Raw genomic sequence first — 18,082 nt, forward strand, 5'->3', positions numbered from 1 at the left:
TCAAGGTCCGGGGACTGGGGCGGGGGAGGGGGTGTGCAGACACCAACCCCGCAGGCTCTTTCGGTAGCTGCTTCCCATCCCACCACCCACTGTAGGGCAGCGAGCAGCCCCACCCCCGCACCCCCCTTTTCTCCCAGCTTAATTGTGTAATTAGCAGCAATTAGCCTTCCTGGGTGGGGATAAAGCCACACGGAGAACCGCAGCCAGGCTCAGGCACCCCACAGCTCTCCCCAGCTCCCCCAGCCCGGGCGGCAGCTCCCAGGCTGGGGCAGGGAAGATCGGGGCCGCAGACCACCTCCCCACTCCAGGCTGCTCAGCTCCACCCCTGGGGAGCCCAGTATTGGGGGACCCCCCCCCCCCCGCCCCGATGCTGCCCTCACCTTCCACCCCACCAGAGCAGGAGCAGCGCCCCCCCCCCCCCCCCCCCGCCCCGGCCGGGATCTGAGGGGGGGGGGAGGAATGATAGACAAAACAAAGTTTAATTGTTCCAGCCCCGCGGCCGCGACTCCCACGAGCAGCGGCTGCCAGCGCAGCACCGGACCCGCCGGGAACAACACCGGCATTCAGCCCCGGCTGCCCGCGCCCCCGGCGGGAGCAGGGGGGGAGGGCCCGGTGTGTCCTTGTGCGTGTGCTTGGGAGGGAGAGAGAGGAAACAGCAGCAGGAAAGGGCAGGGGGGTGCTCCCCAGCTGGGATGGGGGTCCCCCTCAGCCCCCCTCCCAGCTCTTTGTGAGTCCCACAGACTGTGCAAAGTGAAGGCTCCTGCAGGGCAGCAGCACCGAGGTGGCTCCAGCCCACCCCACCCCCATCGTCACACCCTGAGGCCATCGCTGTGGTCCAGGGTGGGGGCTGCGGGGGGGGGGGGAGGTCCCACGGGACCCCATGCCGAGGGTCACACCAGGCAGCAGCCACTTGGTCTGCCGTAGGAGTTCTCCACTCGGTCGATCTCCTCAATGATCTTCGTGAAGATCCCTTGGGTCACCTGGGGACAAGGGGACATCGGCGCTGGCACCCCAGGGACCCCGCTCACAGCCTTGGAGGGGAGGGGGGGGGTATGGCACCCTGGGGTGCCCCAGGCCCAGACCTGGCTCTCCTTGGCAGAGGACTCCAGGAAGATGGCTCCCCACGACTCTGCCAGCTTCTTCCCTTCATCCGTCCTCACCTCCCGGCTGGAGACAGCAGAGGGCAGGCAGGATGAGGCCACCAGGTGCTCAGGGTTGGGGGGGGACACGCACATAAGGGACAGCAAGAGGGGGGCACAACCCCAGAGCCCTCCTTACCTCTGCAGGGACAGGTCTGCCTTGTTCCCCACCAGCACCACGGGCATGCTGTGGGCACGGGGAGGGGGGAGGGTGAGGACCAGGGCAGCCTCCCTGGGCACTCCCTTGGGCAACCCCCCCCCAGGCCCCATGCCCCGGAGGGGGCAGCACCTACCGCGTCTTGCCCCTGCTCTCGTACAGCTTGTTGTGAAGGGTCTTCACCACCTGGAAGCTGGGGGAGAAGGGGAGGTCTGGGTTCTGCCCCCCCCCACCACGGCAAGGGGACCCCAGCCCCAAGAGGGCCCTGGGGACAGCGCAGGGTCCCTCACCTCTGCAGGGATGTCACTGAGTACACCAGGACGTAGCCGTGGATGCCGATGACGAAGGAGTGGGGCAGGATGGTGTACTCGTCCTGGAGATGGGGGGGGGGCAGGACCCATGCCGGGGGAGGGGGCTCTGTGGGCAGCAGCCCCTCACCCCCACCTTGCCCCAGGACCTGCCCCCTCCCCCCCCGCAGCGTTACCTGCCCGGCTGTGTCCACCAGCTGGAGCTGGAACTCGTCCTTGCCCACCACCACCATCTTGCTGTAGGCTGCAGGGGTGACACCAGGTCAACAGGGGGCTGGCCGGAAACGACCCCCACCCGCCCCCAAAAGGTCCCCTCCACCCTGCTCCAGAGGAAACTCAGCCCCTGGGGCACAGCTTAGAGGTGGGCACACCTCTGTCCTCACCACCTGCAGCCCCCCCATGGGCAGGGGAGCAGTAGGACCCCGGGCAGGCAGCTCCCCCTCCCCCCCCCGCCCCAAGTGAAACTCACTGTTCTCCACTGTGGGCTCGTAGCACTCCACGAACTTCCCCTCCACGAACTGGTGAGCCAAGGAGGTTTTGCCTGGCGGAAGGCAAAAAGCACAGGGCTGGGGACCGGGATCTCAGCATCACCTGGGGACAGGGGTAGGAGCCCAACCGAGGGAGGGGAACAGCCTCAGCACCCCCGCGCTCACCATCCTCTCCCGCGGGGTCCCGGGACCCAGTCTCAGAGGGGAGCCCGGGGGCGCGTCCCAGAGGTAAGGGAGGAGGACGGTCCAGGATGGGTGGCTAGGGCTAAGCATGGCCCCCACTCGAGATAGGCACCTACCGTGCTCTGAGACCACGGAAGGCAACCACGGGGGGCCCGGCACAGCCACCCAATGCATCCCTAGCTGCCATCAGTACCTCGTTAAACAGCCACATTCCCACGCACCCACCAGGGGCTCAGCACAGCCACCCCCGGCACCCCCCCAGCCCTCGGCACTGCCCCGTGGTGCAGCCCCTTCCCGTGCACCACCCCAGGTCGGGCCCCCCGCATCCCGAACCGCACGGGGCAGAGGGAAGAGCCCCTTCCCACGCTCCCCCCTCCTTAATCCCGTACTGACCCACGGCGCGGTACCCGAGGATGAGCACTTTCCGGTAGCGAAGCGGCGGCATGGTAGGGGCGGTACGGGCGGGCGCGGCACACAGCGTTATAAACCGCCCGCCGCGCCGCTGGGGGGCGGAGCCGCCGCCACTACAGCCGCGGCTCCACGTGACCACAACACCGCCCGCCCGCTTCCATTGGCCAGAAGGCGGCGGAGGGGGCGTGTCCTGCGGGACGCGCGTGCGCGCTGCCTGAAGGGGCTCCATTCATGAAAACGGAGGGAACGGCCGAGGCCACGTGGTGGCCGCTCAGCTGAGCGGGGTGGGAGGGGGGAGATCCTGCATCCCCCAGCCTGGGCACCACCGGGAGCACCGGCGCTCACCTCCGGACCCCCGCCACCCCGGCGGCATCGGGCCCCCGGGCCCCTGAGATGCCTAGCCAGGGGAACTCCCAGCCCCCGGGGATGCGCAGCCCCAGGGAGCTCAAGGCCGCGAGGGACCTGCCACGGTGCTAGAGGTTGTCCAGCCTCAGGCACTCCAAGCCCTTCAGGGGATGCCCAGCCCTGAGAACCCCTGGCTGCCCCGGGGATACCCCAGTCCCCCGGGGATGCTCAGCCCCAGGAACCCCTCATTGCTCTGGGAATAAGCCAATCCCCCAGGAAGCCTAATCCCAGCCCTCCTTGCACACCCCCCAGCCCCAGCCGTGGATCCAGGAGGGCCAGAGACTCTCTTTATTCACCCAAACAATTAAATAGTAGCATTTCCTTCCTTTGTTTTTGGTGGTTTGTTGGGTGTTTTTTTAAACCAGAAGTGGTTAAAAGCAGGCTGCCCCCCACGCCCCCCTGCCCCATGGGGCTGGCCCCACTGCCAGGGCAGGGGTGGGCACCAGGGGCATTTATATTACCATTTATAAATAGAAAAATAAAACTCTCAAGCAGGGCAGGTTAGCAGTTAGCACAGTTAGAGCCAGGTCTGGTGTGGGGGTGCCTGCAGCAGACCACCCCTCCCTCCCCCCCATCCACCCACCCTGCGGCGTGAGAATGGGGACAAGGACACCACGGGCGCCAGAGGATCAGAGCCAGAGCTGGGGGACACAGCTGGGTGCTTGGCTGATTTGGCATCACCCCCTCGGGCTGGGTTTGGCCCCTCCTGGCAGGGCTCAGCAGCCCCAGTTCCTGCATAGCTGTTAATAAAGCAATAAATATAGGGACAGAGAGGGGGGGACCAGGGCAGGGGACCCAGCAGTGCTGCTGGGGGGGGCTCTTGGGCATGGGAGGGGGCTAAGCCCAGGTGCCCTGGGCCATTCCATGGCACCCTGTCTCCATTGCCCTTGGGCAGCGCTGAGTTGAGGCACCCAAACCTCCCCGGCAGGGCCAGGGGGGCCCTCACCCCTCCTCCCTGGGTTCAAGGAGAGGGTCCAGGGCCAGAGCCCCCCGCTTCCAGTGTGTGGTAACTTGGGGGGGCAGCGAGCCCTAGGCCTGCAGAGCCTCGGGGGCCAGCATGCCGCCGGCCAGCCGGTAGAGCAGGCGGGAGTACCAGTGCATGCCAGCCTCGGGCACCGTCCCGTTACCGGTCTCGGGGCGGGCGGGCAGCAGCGAGAGGAGCCCGTGGAAGAGGCGGAGTGGGGCGAAGGCTCGGTGCGCCCAGCGGTGACTCTCCAGGACGGCGTAGCAGGATGCCAGCACCCCGTTAACCAGCAGGGTCCCGTGGGAGGTGAGGGGGGCAAAGACCCCCACGCCATCCTCCCGTGAGACCCGCAGCACCCGCGCGGGGCGCAGGCCCTGCCCGCCGGCCCCGTGGGCCAGCACCGCGTCCCCCGGGCGCACACGGCGGGCAAAGACGGGCGAGAAGGCGGCGGCGGTGCCGTTGGCCATGCCGCGGGCAGCGAAGATGAGGTGGGACGGGGTGAGGAGCAGCCGGAGCGCGGGGCTGGCCGTCTCGATGGCCACGAAGGAGGCTCGTTGGGCCAGGTCACGGTCGAGGAAGAGCAGCACCTGGGTGGGCACCAGGCGCCCGCCTGGCTCGGCGCCCAGCACCCAGTCGCCCTGGCGCAGGTCAGCCAAGCCCCGGCGCTCGCCGCTCCTCAGCGTCACGGTGGCGTGGCCGGGGAAGCAGCCACCGGTGCGGACGGCCAGGGAGTTATCTGGTGGGGGGGGGGGGGAGGAAGGAAGGAGAACGCCGTGGGTCCCCTCTCTCGCTGGTCACCTCCACAAGCCACCACCTCCAGGGGTGCCAAGTGGAGCCCCCCGCCCCCCAAAACACCCCCGGAACAGAGCGGGGGATTTTCCGAAGCCCCCCCCCGCCGCCCAGCCCGGTTCCTGCGCAGAGCTCCCAGGGAGGTTGGGTGCTGCAGGGCCCCTTTGTCCGCCCCGCACTGACGCCCTTTGTTCGGGGCTGGGGACGGTGACATTTGCGGCCGCTTTCACTTTCTGTCGATTGTCATTTCTGGGCAGGATGGAGGCTGCCGGCCCGGAGCGGCTGCCGGGCGGGGCGGGGGGGAGACACCGGCTGGCTTGTGACCGTCCCCCACCGGCTTAGCAACCCGCACCTACCCCACACCGGGAGCTGAACCACGAGGGTGGCTCCGGCGAGGCAACATTTGGAGGGGAAAAGAGAGGGTTTTGGTCAATGTGTGGGCTGGAAAGGGCCCTGGGGGGGAACTGGGCTGGAGCCAGAGGCAGGCTGAACCCACGGTGACCAGCCGCCAGCTAGAGCAGGGCTGCATCCCGCGTGGAACAGGGCAGCGGGGGGGGAGCCGTGGGGCTAACAGGATGGGGCTGGCGGCCCCCGCTGCTCGGTACCTGCTCTGACGGAGACGTGGATGTGAGCCTTGGACTCGTAGTAGACCCAGTCGAAGCCAGCCTCGACGGCCAGGCGCGCCAGCATGCCGTACTTGTGCCGGTCCCGGTCGGAAGTGGTGATGTCCAGAGCCCTTCCCTCGTAGTGCAGCGAGTCGGGGAGGTGGTGCCCATCCTCGTCCCAGCCCTCTGTCACCCGCAGCTTCACCCCCGGCCACATATTCATCACGGCGATGGCCAAAGAGTTCACACGCTCCTTGCAGCGCTGGGGGGGGGGTGGGGGGAGGTGGGGAGGGAAGGGGGGGAACGACACAGACCAGCAGCGAGGTCACCCCCAGACCCACCACAGTGCCTCTGGTCCCCTCTGGGGAGGTCCTGCAGATGGATGCTGTGCCTGCGTGGGACCTGAAGGGGGGCAGGTGAGGTGTCCCCCACCGGGCACAGAGGGGGATGCGGTAGATCTGCTCCCCACACACACACACACACACACTCCCTGCTCGGGAGCAGGTTGAACGTTAACGTGCCCCGGGGTGCGGCTGGGCAGCCGGGCGGAACGGGCAGGGGACCGGGACAGGAACGGGACGGTGTCACCTTCCCCACGGCCATGGCCATGACTGATTAACCTGGGGGCGGCTGTGGGGCAGGGCTGGGGAAGCAGCTGACCGTGAACCAGAGCTGAGGCCCAGAGCGGCCCCGGGGGGTGGCGCTCGGCAGGGCAGGGAGGGAAGCAGGGCCTGAGGGGCACCATGGGGGGGAACTGTGACTCCGGTGCCCGGAGCTGAGGACGATGTTGGGGGTGGTCCAGGGATCTCGGGGTCCCTTTCCCCAGCAGCAGCGGCGGCAGTGGTGTGGGGTGCAGGGGTCAGAACTTCATTCTTTTCCCACCACCACCACCCCGGGAGCCGCTGAGGTCACGGTATCCCTCCGCACCCCGGTGTCCCCCACTCCCCCGAGCGACAAAGCTGCTCCCGGGAGCACGGGGCCGCGGGCCCGGGGTGGCTCGGCTGAGTTGGGGGGGCAGTAGCGGCGGGGGGGCAGGAATGTGCCCGGCCCGGCCCGGCCCGGCCCAGCGACAATGAGCGCTTCCAGCCCGGCACTGACCTCAGGCCCCGGGAATGCCGGCACGGCCACAAAGGGCTCTTTCAGCCGCCCGCATCCCGGGCCGGCTCCGTGCCCGCGGCCGCGCCGGTTCCCGCCGTCCCGGCCCCACCACCCCCGCCGCCCCGGCCGGCGGGAGCCGCCTGGACCACTCGGAGCATCCCCTGTGGCCATGGCGACCGCGGGGCCGCCCCTCGCCATGGCAACCGGGAGCATCCCGGCGGGTGTGCGGAGCATCCCAAGTTCCCGTCGCCCTAGATCCACCCGCCCCGGGTACCGGGGCTGCGCTCTCCCCGCTGGCGCTGCCCCGGGGTAGGGGGAGAGCGGAGCCACCGGTATCCCGTGTCCCCGGTCCAGCGGCAGCACCCCAGGCGCCCCCAGCCTCTTTAAACCTCGACGTCAGGTCCTTAACGTGGAGCGACCGTCGCTTCAGGGGGCTCTGGTGCTGCCCCGCCGCCGCCGCGGGCCATGGAACGGCGACGGGGACAGGGACGAGGCAGAGGGCTGCCCCGGGGGGCTCCGTGCACCCCGGGACGAGGCGGTGCCCCCCGGGGAAGCTCCGTGAGCCCCGGGAAGGGTCCGTTCGTCCAGGGAAATGTCGGTGCCCCCCGGGGAAGGTCGCTGAGCTCCCGCCCGTTCGTTCCCTCCTCCCCCGCGTCCCCGGGAGCGAGGCCGGGCCGGGCGCAGCCCCCACCTCGGTCATGAGCCGGTCCGCCCCCGTGTTCTCCTCGTCCTTGAAGATGATGTCGGGATTGTAGTTGGGCACCAGGTCCCTGAAGCGCTCTGAGCCCCGCAGGACTTTGCCCTCCGCCTTCCCGCTCGCCCCCAGGGTCTGCTCGGGCACGTTGGGCACGAACTGCTTGTAGAGCAGCGGCGAGAGCTGCCGCCGCCCCAGCCGCCGCCGCCCCACCGGGCCCCGTCCCGGGCCGCAGCCCAGCACCGGAGCGGCCAGCAGGCAAACGAGCAGGCCGAAGGCGAGCGGGCTCCGCCGGGGCATCCCGGCCGCCAGGCCCCGTTAACGCCGCGGGCCCCGTTCAGTCGCCAGGGGCACAGGCGGCCGGGGCGGGCATGGTCCCGGTGCGGTGGCTCCGGGGTTTTTAGAGGGTCGCGGTGCCAGGGGCGGGTCGGTGCCGTTTCCTTCTCACACCCACGGTCCCGTCGCAGCTGCGGGATCCGCGGCCGCCCGGGACTGACACCCCCCCCCTCCCCCGCTGGTGCCGTCACCCACTCGGGACAGCCCTCCCCCGCCGCTGGTTCCGCGCTCACGGGCCCGGCACCCCCTCGCCTGCTGCGATACCCCAGCCCCGGGGACCCCCCCGACACAGTCCGAGCTTCGGGAAAACCCTCCGACGGCTGCGTACCGGCACCGGGCGCCAGACACCCAGTTCCTGGCACGGGGACCCTGCGCCTGGACCCCGCTCCTGGAACGGCCGTGGGACCGGAACGGAGACCTGAAGCCACGTCCCGATTCTGCCCCCAATCCCCTTCTGGACCCCGCCCGCCGGTACCGGCTTTTCTGCCCGCTCCCCTCTCCCGTACCGGGACACCCCCTCTTCCGTACCGGGACACCCCCTCTCCCGTACCGGGACACCCCCTATCCCGGCCCTAATGCCGCGCTTCTGGTCCCAGGACCTCTCCCGAGTCCTGTCACCGCCTCTCGGGACCGGGCACCCACCCCCCGGCTCCGGTTCCGACCCCTCCTCTCCTATCGCTGCCCCTTGGCACCGGGAACACCCGCTGTCCTAACGCTGCGCCGCCGGTACCGGCACCTGCTCTGTTCCCCGGCACAGCCCCGCTCCCGCTGGGAATCGCCTCTCGGCACTGCCCCGGTAGCACCTGTTCGGTCCGACTCCCGGTACCGGTAGCTGCTGCTGGCCCAGCCGCCGGTACCGGCTCCCCCGGGCGCCGGTCGGTACCGTGCGCTGCCCGCAGCCGCCCCCGGCCGACTTGCCCCCACCTGCAGCCGCTCGGCTCCGGCACTGGGCAGCCCGGTCGGGCCCCGCCTCGGACCCGGCCCCCGGCGGCGGCGGCAGCAGCAGCGGCCACATCCCCCGGGGCCGCCCCCGCCGCGCTGCCCTGCCCCGGACTGTCCCCTCCTGTACGGCGGGACCGGGGCACCCCGGGGCTGGGCTCCGCCAAGGATGGAGGCGCTCCCGGGGCTGGCTCCGGGTTGCCCCGGGACAGGGGCACCGATGGGAGCAGGGCACCCCCGGGAACAGAGCCCCCGGGAGCGGACCCCCGCCCGGCCCCGCCCTCAGCACCCTCCGAGCTCCTGGGGAAGCACCCAAGGGTGTCGCGGGCTCGGCGAGGGCAGGAGGCAGGAGCGGGGCGGTGGAAGGGTGGGAGCGGAGCGGGGGGGTGTCTGACACCCCCCCCGCAGCCCCGGTGCCAGCCCCGGGGTGGCTGGGAGGGGAGCAGGTCGCGGGGAAATCGCGGGCACCGATGGCCTCATTTCCTGCAATATAAACCAAGCTTCCTGCGCTTCCTGCTCGGCCCAGGCCCGACGGGGGGGGGTCAGGGGAGGGCAGCCTGACCCCCACCCCCGTCCTGGGGTAGGGGGGGGGCAGCCTGGCTCAGCCCCAAGAGGGGCAGGATGGGTGGGGGGCCGGTTCCTGGGGCAGTTTCCGCTCCTGCCGTGGGGACCGTAGAGGTCAGACCACCTCCCCACCCCCCCACCCCATGCCCCTCCCCCGGGGGCAACTCAGCCCTCCCCATCCCACCCCCCCCAAAGAAATTCAGGCCCCCGTGGTGTCCCTCATCCCTTCCTGCAAGAGGCTCAGGGGCTGGAATTGGGTTAATGATGACCCCCCCAGGGAAACTTGAGGAGTTGGGGGGGTGTGGAAGCATTGAGAGCCCCATGGGTAGGGAACCCTCTCCCCTTCCCCCCCCCCCCCCGAAGGAATAACCCCCCCCCAGATTCAGCCTTTGTTCTATAAAACCAGAGTTTGTTTATTGCTCCAAACACCTCCTGAGGTAACAGAGACCTGAGAGACAACCCTGGGGTGACACAGGGAGTGGGGGTGACCCCCACTGCCAGGACAGACCCTGAGGGGGACCACACCCCAGGGTGCAGCCAGGGGAGTGTAAACTGGGGGGGGACTGCAGCCAGCACAGCCCCGGGGGGAGGGGGGGGGAGGGCTGCGATGGGGACACAGCCCAAGGCCAAGGCTCAGCAGTGCAACAGGTTGGCAGAACTTGGTGGGGAGGTAGAACCTCTGCTCCATGAGGGACTGCGGCTACCCTGAAGCCCCAGGTGCCACCAGAGGCCAGCTCTGCACTCTGGTGTGTGTGGGGGGGGCACGTCCCTGGCCCCCCCACCCCCCCAGCCCTAGCAGGGCTTCCCGAGGGGCCGGCGGCGGGCGACAGGCAGCGGCAGCTTGTGCAGACCTGGGCAGAGGGAGAAGGTCAAAGCCGGGGGGAAGGAGGGACAGGGGCACCCCAGGGCTTGTCCCTGCGTCCCCACAACCCTGTCCTCACCCAGGGCACGGAGGAGCTCGGCCTGGACAGCCCAGGAGACCTTCTTGACCAGGCAGAGGGTGGTGAGCCCTGCGAAGCTCATGTTGTAGAGGAAGATGATGTAGAAGTTCCCCAACCAGTTGGAGCGGCCAAAGTCTCCCAGGAGATCGAAATGTGTGATCCCTGGGGGGGGGGGGGAAACAGTTAGGAGAGCCCTCCCCCCCCCCCCAAGTCCTAGGGACCCCCCAGCTCTGGGGTCACCCTGCTCCCACCTCCCTTGGAGCTCACCCAGGGTCCTGGAGAACACAGGCAGGGCCGAGCTGAGCACCAGCAAGGAAACGCAGTTCCCAATGATCTGGGGGGGGGGAAAGGAAGGAATCTGGGCGGGGGGCAGCAGTGCCCCAGGTCCCCTTCCCCGGGTGGGGAGTTCCAGAGGCTCTGCCAGCACCCAGGGCTGTGCTGGAGCTGAGGGGAAGGACGTATGGGGACACCACCCAGGGAGAGCACAAGAAGGCTCCATAGGGACCTAGGGGGGTCCTGCACCCCCGGCCCAGGGCCCCCACCTTTGTGAGGGGGGTGTCCTGCCTCCGGGGGAGGAGGTGAGTGAAGAGGGGGGAGCTGTAGAAGCCCACGACAGAGGAAATCATCAGGTAGCTGCGGGGGGAGGGCGTTAAGGAGGTCACAGAGAGGGACAGGGATGGGGACAGGGCTGGGGGACAGGGCTGGGGGAGAGGGCTGGGGGAGAGGGCTGGGGGAGAGGGATGCGGACAGGGCTGGGGGAGAGGGATGCGGACAGGGCTGGGGGAGAGGGATGCGGACAGGGCTGGGGACAGGGAGGGGGGACAGGGCTGGGGGACAGGGCTGGGGGACAGGGAGGGGGGACAGGGAGGGGGGACAGGGCTGGGGGGACAGGGCTGGGGGGACAGGGATTGGGGGACAGGGATGGGGGGGACAGGGATTGGGGGGTACAGGGATTGGGGGGACAGGGATGGGGGGGACAGGGATGGGGACAGGGCGGGGGGACAGGGATGGGGGGACAGGGGGGGCAGGGATTGGGGGGACAGGGCTGGGGACAGGGTTGGGGGACAGGGTTGGGGGACAGGGCTGGGGACACTAAGGTCACCCAAAGGATACAAGATGAGGATGACCTGCAGGGCAGCTCCAAAGGACCCAAAGATGGAGAAGGAGACCTGGCCCAGGGATGCATCCTGCTGGGACAGAAGGAGGTTCGTTTTGGGGGGAGTGGGGAGCAGACCCCAGCCCCTTGCTGTCCCCTGTCCCCTCCCCCCCAGGTACCTGCATGCCCCTGGGCATGGCAGCCTCGTCCAGCAGCAGCTCCAGGACGTGGAAGCAGACGATGAGCACAGAGATGCCCTGGGAGGAGTGGGGAGGGAGTGAGAGTGGCTGAAGCAGGGGTCAGGGGTCAGCCCCCCCCACGCCTCCCCCCGAGCCTGGGGACACTCACAGTCAGTGCCAGCAGCCCCAGCATGGCCAGGGGGTAGCCCAAGTTCCTCTGCCAGGGTGAGGCTCGGCGCCGCAGCTCTGGGTGGAAAGGGATACAGGTGCCCAGGTGAGAAGGGTGAGGTGCCAGGAGAGCCTCCCCACCCCCATTCCATGCCCACCCTCCCCCTGGGGGACACAGGCTCCTGAGGAATCAGTGCCCCCAGTGCCAAGCTGGGCAGAGCCCAGGGGGTCCTGAGCTTGCCCCCCAGTGCCAAGCTGGGCAGAGCCCAGGGGGTCCTGAGCTTGCCCCCAGCCCCAAGCTGGGCAGAGCCCAGGGGGCCCTGAGCTTGCCCCCAGTGCCAAGCTGTGCAGAGCCCAGGGGGTCCTGAGCTTGCCCCCAGTGCCAAGCTGTGCAGAGCCCAGGGGGTCCTGAGCTTGCCCCCAGTGCCAAGCTGGGCAGAGCCCAGGGGGTCCTGAGCTTGCCCCCAGTGCCAAGCTGGGCAGAGCCCAGGGGGTCCTGAGCTTGCCCCCAGTGCCAAGCTGGGCAGAGCCCAGGGGGTCCTGAGCTTGCCCCCCAGTGCCAAGCTGGGCAGAGCCCAGGGGGTCCTGAGCTTGCTCCCAGTGCCAAGCTGGGCAGAGCCCAGGGGGTCCTGAGCTTGCTCCCAGTGCCAAGCTGGGCAGAGCCCAGGGGGTCCTGAGCTTGCTCCCAGTGCCAAGCTGGGCAGAGCCCAGGGGGTCCTGAGCTTGCTCCCAGTGCCAAGCTGGGCAGAGCTCAGGGGGTCCTGAGCTTGCTCCCCAGTGCCAAGCTGTGCAGAGCCCAGGGGGTCCTGAGCTTGCCCCCAGTGCCAAGCTGTGCAGAGCCCAGGGGGCCCTGAGCTTGCCCCCAGTGCCAAGCTGTGCAGAGCCCAGGGGGTCCTGAGCTTGCCCCCAGTGCCAAGCTGGGCAGAGCCCAGGGGGCCCTGAGCTTGCCCTCTGTGCCAAGCTGCTCACCCAGCGTCCGCCTCCTGCTGCGGATGGTGAGGAGCTGCTCCCGCAGCAGCTCCATGTCCAGGTTCAGCCAGCAGGAAGCTTTGCCTGCCAGGGAGGAGACACTTGGCAAGGTAAAGGGGCTCCCAGTTAGCCCCCCAGCCCCCAGCCATGCTGGGCACCTCCAGCCGTGCTGGGCACCACCACCAGCCGTGCTGGGCACCACCACCAGCCGTGCTGGGCACCCACCCGAGGAGATCCTGTGGGACACAGCAGCTTCCTCCAGCCTGGTGCAGCTCAGCTGCTCATCCAGGTCCTCCAGGAGCTAGGGATGGGTGAGGGGGTTCTGAATGGCACCCAGTGCCCAGCAGGGGAGCCTGGGCAGCTGCAGGGACCCCCAGATCGAGGTGGGGGGGGGGGACCGGGGGGAAGACCTCACCCTGGGCTTCACCAGCAGCTTCCCCGTGACGGTGAACATGGTGGAGAGGCCGAAGGGAGTGCACACTGCAGTGGGAGGAGAGGCTGAAGAGTGTGTGGGGGGGGGTCCCAGCAGCCCACCCCTCCCTGTGCCCCCAGAAGGGTCCTGGGTGGGCACTGGAGGCTCGCAGAGGAGCAGTACCCAGCGCAGGAGGGGAGCAGGGCAGCTCCCAGCACTCACGCAGCAGCAGCAGGACGCCCAAGAGAGAGATGCAGGAGTAGAGGTAGGGCAGGTAACAGTCCCAGAGGTCTGCAGAGGTGCCAGGCTCAGCCCAGTGCCGCTGGGCAGCCCCTCCCCGCTTCAGCACCAGGGCCTGAGCCTGCCCCGGGGCAACCAGGAGAGCCTGGCAGCACCCTGGCAGCACCCACCGGGCCCTGGCAGCACCCACCGGGCCCTGTGTGCCCTGGCAGCACCCACTGCACCCTGGCAGGACCCACCATGCCCAGCCAGCACCCACTGTGCCCAGGTAGCACCCACCATGCCCAGGCAGCACCCACTGTGCCCTGTGTGCCCTGACAGCACCCACCATGCCCAGGCAGCACCCATGGCACCCTGGCAGACCCACCATGCCCAGGCAGCACCCATGGCACCCTGGCAGACCCACCATGCCCAGGCAGCACCCACTGTGCCCTGTGTGCCCTGACAGCACCCACTGCACCCTGGCAGCACCCATGGCACCCTGGCAGCACCCACCATGCCCAGCCAGCACCCACTGTGCCCTGTGTGCCCTGACAGCACCCACTGCACCCTGGCAGCACCCACTGAACCATAGCAGCACCCACCATGCCCTGGCAGCACCCACTGTGCCCTGTGTGCCCTGACAGCACCCATTGCACCATAGCAGCACCCTCTCTGCCCTGCCAGCACCCACTGGACCCTGCCAGCACCCACCATGCCCTGGCAGCACCCTCTCTGCCCTGCCAGCACCCACCATGCCCTGGCAGCACCCACCATGCCCTGGCAGCACCCACCGTAGAGCGACTGGCGACTGGCAGCATCGGTGCCGGCGATGGCAGAGGCCACCCAGACCATGCCCAGCACCAGCAGGGTCAGCAGCAGCAGCACCACCGAGGTCTCGTACACCCTGGCCATGATGCCCTGTGGCACTGCAGTTAGTGAGGTGCCAGGGGATGATGGAGGGCAGAGGGGGTGGGACCACCCCCCCCCCCCGCAGGGCCCCCTGGCACCTACCTTCTTGGAGCCGGCAAAGCCTTCGGACTCGGTGAAGAAGTAGGCAAAGGGCATGAGGAAGATGAGGGAAAGGTTGGAGAAGAGGAAAATCAAGTTCCAGAGGCCTGGAAGTAAGAGGGGGGGGGGAGAGGGTGTGGGGGTGAGCTTCTGGGGGGCGGGGGGGGTTCCAAGCCTGACTCAGAGCCCTTGGGGTACCCCAGCTGCACCCTCGGGTGCCCACCGTGGATGAGGGATCCGTTGAGCCACTGGATGTAGAAGTTGTGGGGGAAGGAGAGCAGAACCTCGTTGGTGATGATGGAGAAGGGCAGCAGCAGGACAGCTCCCAGGGCCGTGGCCAGGGTGAAGGTGCAGAGCCCCAGCCTGGGAGAGAGCCCAGAGGCAGCTCCAGAACAGGGCCTGGGTGCCCAGGGGCATCACAGCCCAGCCACAGCCCCCCAGGATCGCTGCCCCCCAGGGGCATCACAGCCCAGCCACAGCCCCCCAGGGTCACTGCCCACCAGGGGCATCACAGCCCCCCAGGGTCACTGCCCACCAGGGGCATCACAGCCCAGCCACAGCCCCCCAGGGTCACTGCCCACCATGGGCATCACAGCCCCCCAGGGTCACTGCCCACCGTGGGCATCACAGCCCAGCCACAGCCCTCCAGGGTCACTGCCCACCAGGGGCATCACAGCCCCCCAGGGTCACTGCCCACCATGGGCATCACAGCCCCCCAGGGTCACTGCCCACCAGGGGCATCACAGCCCAGCCACAGCCCCCCAGGGTCACTGCCCACCATGGGCATCATAGCCCCCCAGGGTCACTGCCCACCAGGGGCATCACAGCCCAGCCACAGCCCCCCAGGGTCACTGCCCACCAAGGGCATCACAGCCCAGCCACAGCCCCCCGGGGTCACTGCCCACCAGGGGCATCACAGCCCAGCCACAGCCCCCCAGGGTCACTGCCCACCATGGGCATCACAGCCCCCCAGGGTCACTGCCCACCAGGGGCATCACAGCCCAGCCACAGCCCCCCAGGGTCGCTGCCCACCGTGGGCATCACAGCCCAGCCACAGCCCCCCAGGGTCACTGCCCACCAAGGGCATCACAGCCCAGCCACAGCCCCCCGGGGTCACTGCCCACCATGGGCATCACAGCCCAGCCACAGCCCCCCAGGGTCACTGCCCACCAGGGGCATCACAGCCCAGCCACAGCCCCCCAGGGTTGCTGCCCACCGTGGGCATCACAGCCCAGCCACAGCTCACCAGGGTCACTGCCCACCAGGGGCATCACAGCCCCCCAGGGTCACTGCCCACCGTGGGCATCACAGCCCAGCCACAGCCCCCCAGGGTCACTGCCCACCAAGGGCATCACAGCCCCCTAGGGTCACTGCCCCCCAGGGGCATCACAGCCCAGCCACAGCCCCCCAGGGTCACTGCCCACCAAGGGCATCACAGCCCCTTAGGGTCACTGCCCCCCAGGGGCATCACAGCCCAGCCACAGCCCCCCAGGGTCACTGCCCACCGAGGGCATCACAGCCCCCTAGGGTCACTGCCCCCCAGGGGCATCACAGCCCAGCCACAGCCCCCCAGGGTCACTGCCCACCGTGGGCATCACAGCCCCCCAGGGTCACTGACCAGGGGCATCACAGCCCAGCCATAGCCCCCCAGGGTCACTGCCCACCATGGGCAGGCATGGCATGGGCTGTCAGTGGCACAGGCTGGCAGTGGCATTGGCTGGCAGTGGCACAGGGTGGCAGTGGCACAGGTTGGCAGGGGCACAGGCTGGCAGGGGCACAGGCTGGCAGGGGCATTGGCTGGCAGGGGCACAGGGTGGCAGTGGCATGGGCAGACACTGGCACAGGCTGGCAGGGGCACAGGCTGGCAGTGGCATTGGCTGGCAGGGGCACAGGCAGAGGCTTACGCGATCCTGTTGACAGCAGCATCCTCATCATCGTGCACTGGGGGGGGGAAGAAACCCAAAGCAGAGGGTTGGGGGGAGGCAGAGCTGCCCTCAGCGTTGCCCCCTGCCCACTCCCACACCTCCCCCTGGCTCCAAACACTGCAGGAACACTCCGGGGGGGGGGACCCAAAATCAGCAGAGGAAGAAAGCCTGGGGAGGCTGAGTGTGGCTCCTGCCCTCCTACCTGCAGCAAAATCTGTGTGCTTCTTGAAGTGAGTTATGATGAAGTGGCACAGGATGTAGAGACTGGCAAAGAGCAGGGCACAGATCTGCGGGCAGAGGGGCACGGGCAGCGCTGGCACGGCCTGGAGGGCAGCGCTCCCACCCCGGGCGACGCACCCAGGAGGGGCTGAGACCACCGGGAGAGCCCCCAGCCAGCAGCTGCGGCTCAGAGAGATGAAGGTCGGACCCACCCCCACCTCCCGTCCACTTCCCGAGCCCGCAGCTGGCACCGGCACCGGGCAGAGCCGCGGGAACAGCCTTGAGCCAAGGCCGGCTCCGGCGTCCCTCCCGCCCCCGCCGGAACGCCGCGGTCCCGGGGCAGGCGGCGTTCGAGGAGCACGGCGACCTTTCATCCCACCGGGTACGCGGCAGGACGGGGAAAGGTCGCCCGAAGCCGCCACCATGGCACAGCGGGAGAGGAGCAGCCCTGGCACCTCCCTCCTGCCCAGCCCCGGGGGGGTAAGGGCTCGGCCGAACCGGTGACAGAGTGGTGACAGAGACCCCCACAGATCAGCCCAGCCCCGGACTCTTTGAGTGGCAGCGCCCAGAGGATCCTCCTGGGGCTGCTTCCACCCAGGGAAGAGTCTTAGGCTGTGGGTGCCAACCTGTGCCCTACAGCCCAGAGGTCTGCCTGGCACCCCCAAGACCCCCCACCCTCAGCGAAGCCAGGCTGAGGAAGCTCCATGCTGGCTACGCCAAGACAGGAGCCCCTGGGCAAGACGTGGGGCCCTGGGATGGCTCAAGGGGGCTCGGGGGGCTCCGGGGCAGAGATGCCAGGCTCTGGCCACCAGCTCCTCCTCGGAGGCACCGAACCAGGCTGTGGCAAGGCGGCCCTGGCTCCGCGGGGCACAGCCTGCTTGGCCACCTCTCTCGTAGCATTTCCGAGGGCGCTCAGGAGATGCCAGGACCGGGCCACCCGGGCTGTGCCGATCCCCAACCTCATGCCCCCTGGTGCCCATGCCCCAGGGGGCTCTGCAGGAACTCTTTCCGCTGGCACAGAGCGTCCTGGGGACAGGGACAGAGCCGAGAGTCTGACCCGGGTCTGGCATCGCCGCACCTCAGCATCCAGCACCGTCGGTGCTCCCCGAGGCACGGTGGGACCCCATTGCCATGGAGGGCAGCTCGGATGCGGGGCTGGACCCAGCAGAGGGATCGCAGCGGGGGCTCGGCCCAGCTCATCCCGCCTCGGGACAGCCCCGGGACCCCGTTATCGGCGGAGCACACAGGTCCCGCTACGGCTCTAGCACCGATAAGGGCCGGGCGTGGGGCACAGCGGCAGCCAGGCCCTAGAGCTGCTTTCTGCAGATCCCGGCACTCCCGGGGTGACGAAGAGCTGTGAGCTCCCAGCCCCGAGCCCCGCCGCCCCTCCCGCGACCCTTCCCGCAGCCCCCGGCACTCACGATGCATTCGCGGACCCTCTCGTGGAAGATCTGCTCCCGCAAGGCCAGCGCGTCCTGCTCCGCAGGGCCCATGCTGCGGCCAGCATGGCCAGGCAGGGCTGCTGGGGGCCGGGACTGAGCGGCGGGGCCGTTGCAACCGAGCCGGTAACGGCAGGGAAGCGCCGAGCGCGGCCGATCAACACCGAGTCCAGCCGAACCGCTGGCCCCGCCCCCCGAGCGTTATATCCGCGCCACGGGCTGAAAGAGCCCCGCCAAACCCCGCCTCCTCCTTCCCCATTGGACGTCAGGCTTGAATGAAACGCTGCTCATTGGTCGAGATCTGCGCGGAGCGCGCGGATAGGCTGACAGCACGCCTGCGCTCCCGCCCATCGCTCCAACGGGGGAAGCGGCCCCAGCGCAGCACCCCGGAGCATTAGCAATGGGATTAGGAGCCGGGGGGGGA

General features: G+C 69.2%; 4 protein-coding genes across 7 annotated transcripts in view; all 4 read right to left on the bottom strand.

Annotated features, from left to right (window-relative positions):
* KMT2D (lysine methyltransferase 2D) overlaps window positions 1-807 on the bottom strand; it is a 25,403-nt gene extending 24,596 nt beyond the window's left edge. The window contains 1 exon segment of the mRNA XM_068170819.1: window positions 797-807. Coding sequence (XP_068026920.1) covers window positions 797-807 — 11 coding nt within the window.
* On the bottom strand, window positions 561-2,728 carry RHEBL1 (RHEB like 1). Of its 2 annotated transcripts, XM_068170816.1 has the most exons (8): window positions 2,669-2,728; window positions 2,074-2,145; window positions 1,781-1,848; window positions 1,587-1,669; window positions 1,433-1,489; window positions 1,279-1,326; window positions 1,083-1,167; window positions 561-980 (listed from the first exon to the last, which is right to left on the bottom strand). In XM_068170816.1, the coding sequence occupies exons 1-8, from the start codon at window positions 2,718-2,720 to the stop codon at window positions 891-893; spliced, it is 555 nt and encodes a 184-aa protein (XP_068026917.1). In that variant the 5' UTR covers window positions 2,721-2,728; the 3' UTR covers window positions 561-890. The 2 variants fall into 2 exon arrangements, with proteins under 2 accessions (XP_068026917.1, XP_068026918.1); XM_068170817.1 differs by lacking the exon at window positions 1,279-1,326.
* A 628-nt stretch (window positions 2,729-3,356) lies between these two features.
* Window positions 3,357-8,593, bottom strand: DHH (desert hedgehog signaling molecule). Its single transcript, XM_068170812.1, has 3 exons — window positions 7,239-8,593; window positions 5,450-5,711; window positions 3,357-4,791 (listed from the first exon to the last, which is right to left on the bottom strand). The coding sequence occupies exons 1-3, from the start codon at window positions 7,539-7,541 to the stop codon at window positions 4,121-4,123; spliced, it is 1,236 nt and encodes a 411-aa protein (XP_068026913.1). The 5' UTR covers window positions 7,542-8,593; the 3' UTR covers window positions 3,357-4,120.
* Window positions 8,594-9,488: 895 nt separating this feature from the next.
* Window positions 9,489-17,820, bottom strand: LMBR1L (limb development membrane protein 1 like). 3 transcript variants are annotated; one of them, XM_068170809.1, is made up of 17 exons: window positions 17,641-17,820; window positions 16,203-16,287; window positions 15,980-16,016; window positions 14,299-14,438; window positions 14,079-14,182; window positions 13,859-13,985; window positions 13,068-13,136; window positions 12,849-12,913; window positions 12,659-12,734; window positions 12,434-12,517; window positions 11,466-11,542; window positions 11,297-11,374; window positions 11,135-11,208; window positions 10,564-10,654; window positions 10,289-10,355; window positions 10,022-10,183; window positions 9,489-9,931 (listed from the first exon to the last, which is right to left on the bottom strand). In XM_068170809.1, exons 1-17 carry the CDS (start codon window positions 17,710-17,712, stop codon window positions 9,873-9,875), a joined length of 1,467 nt encoding a protein of 488 aa, XP_068026910.1. In that variant the 5' UTR covers window positions 17,713-17,820; the 3' UTR covers window positions 9,489-9,872. The 3 variants fall into 3 exon arrangements, with proteins under 3 accessions (XP_068026910.1, XP_068026909.1, XP_068026908.1); XM_068170808.1 differs by having other exon boundaries at window positions 11,135-11,211; XM_068170807.1 differs by having other exon boundaries at window positions 9,489-10,183.
* Window positions 17,821-18,082: the final 262 nt, after the last annotated feature.

The sequence above is a fragment of the Melanerpes formicivorus genome, unplaced genomic scaffold (genome assembly GCF_026170545.1).
Source record: "Melanerpes formicivorus ecotype bairdi unplaced genomic scaffold, bMelFor1.0.p_v2 SCAF_630, whole genome shotgun sequence".
NCBI classification, from domain to species: Eukaryota; Metazoa; Chordata; class Aves; order Piciformes; family Picidae; genus Melanerpes; species Melanerpes formicivorus.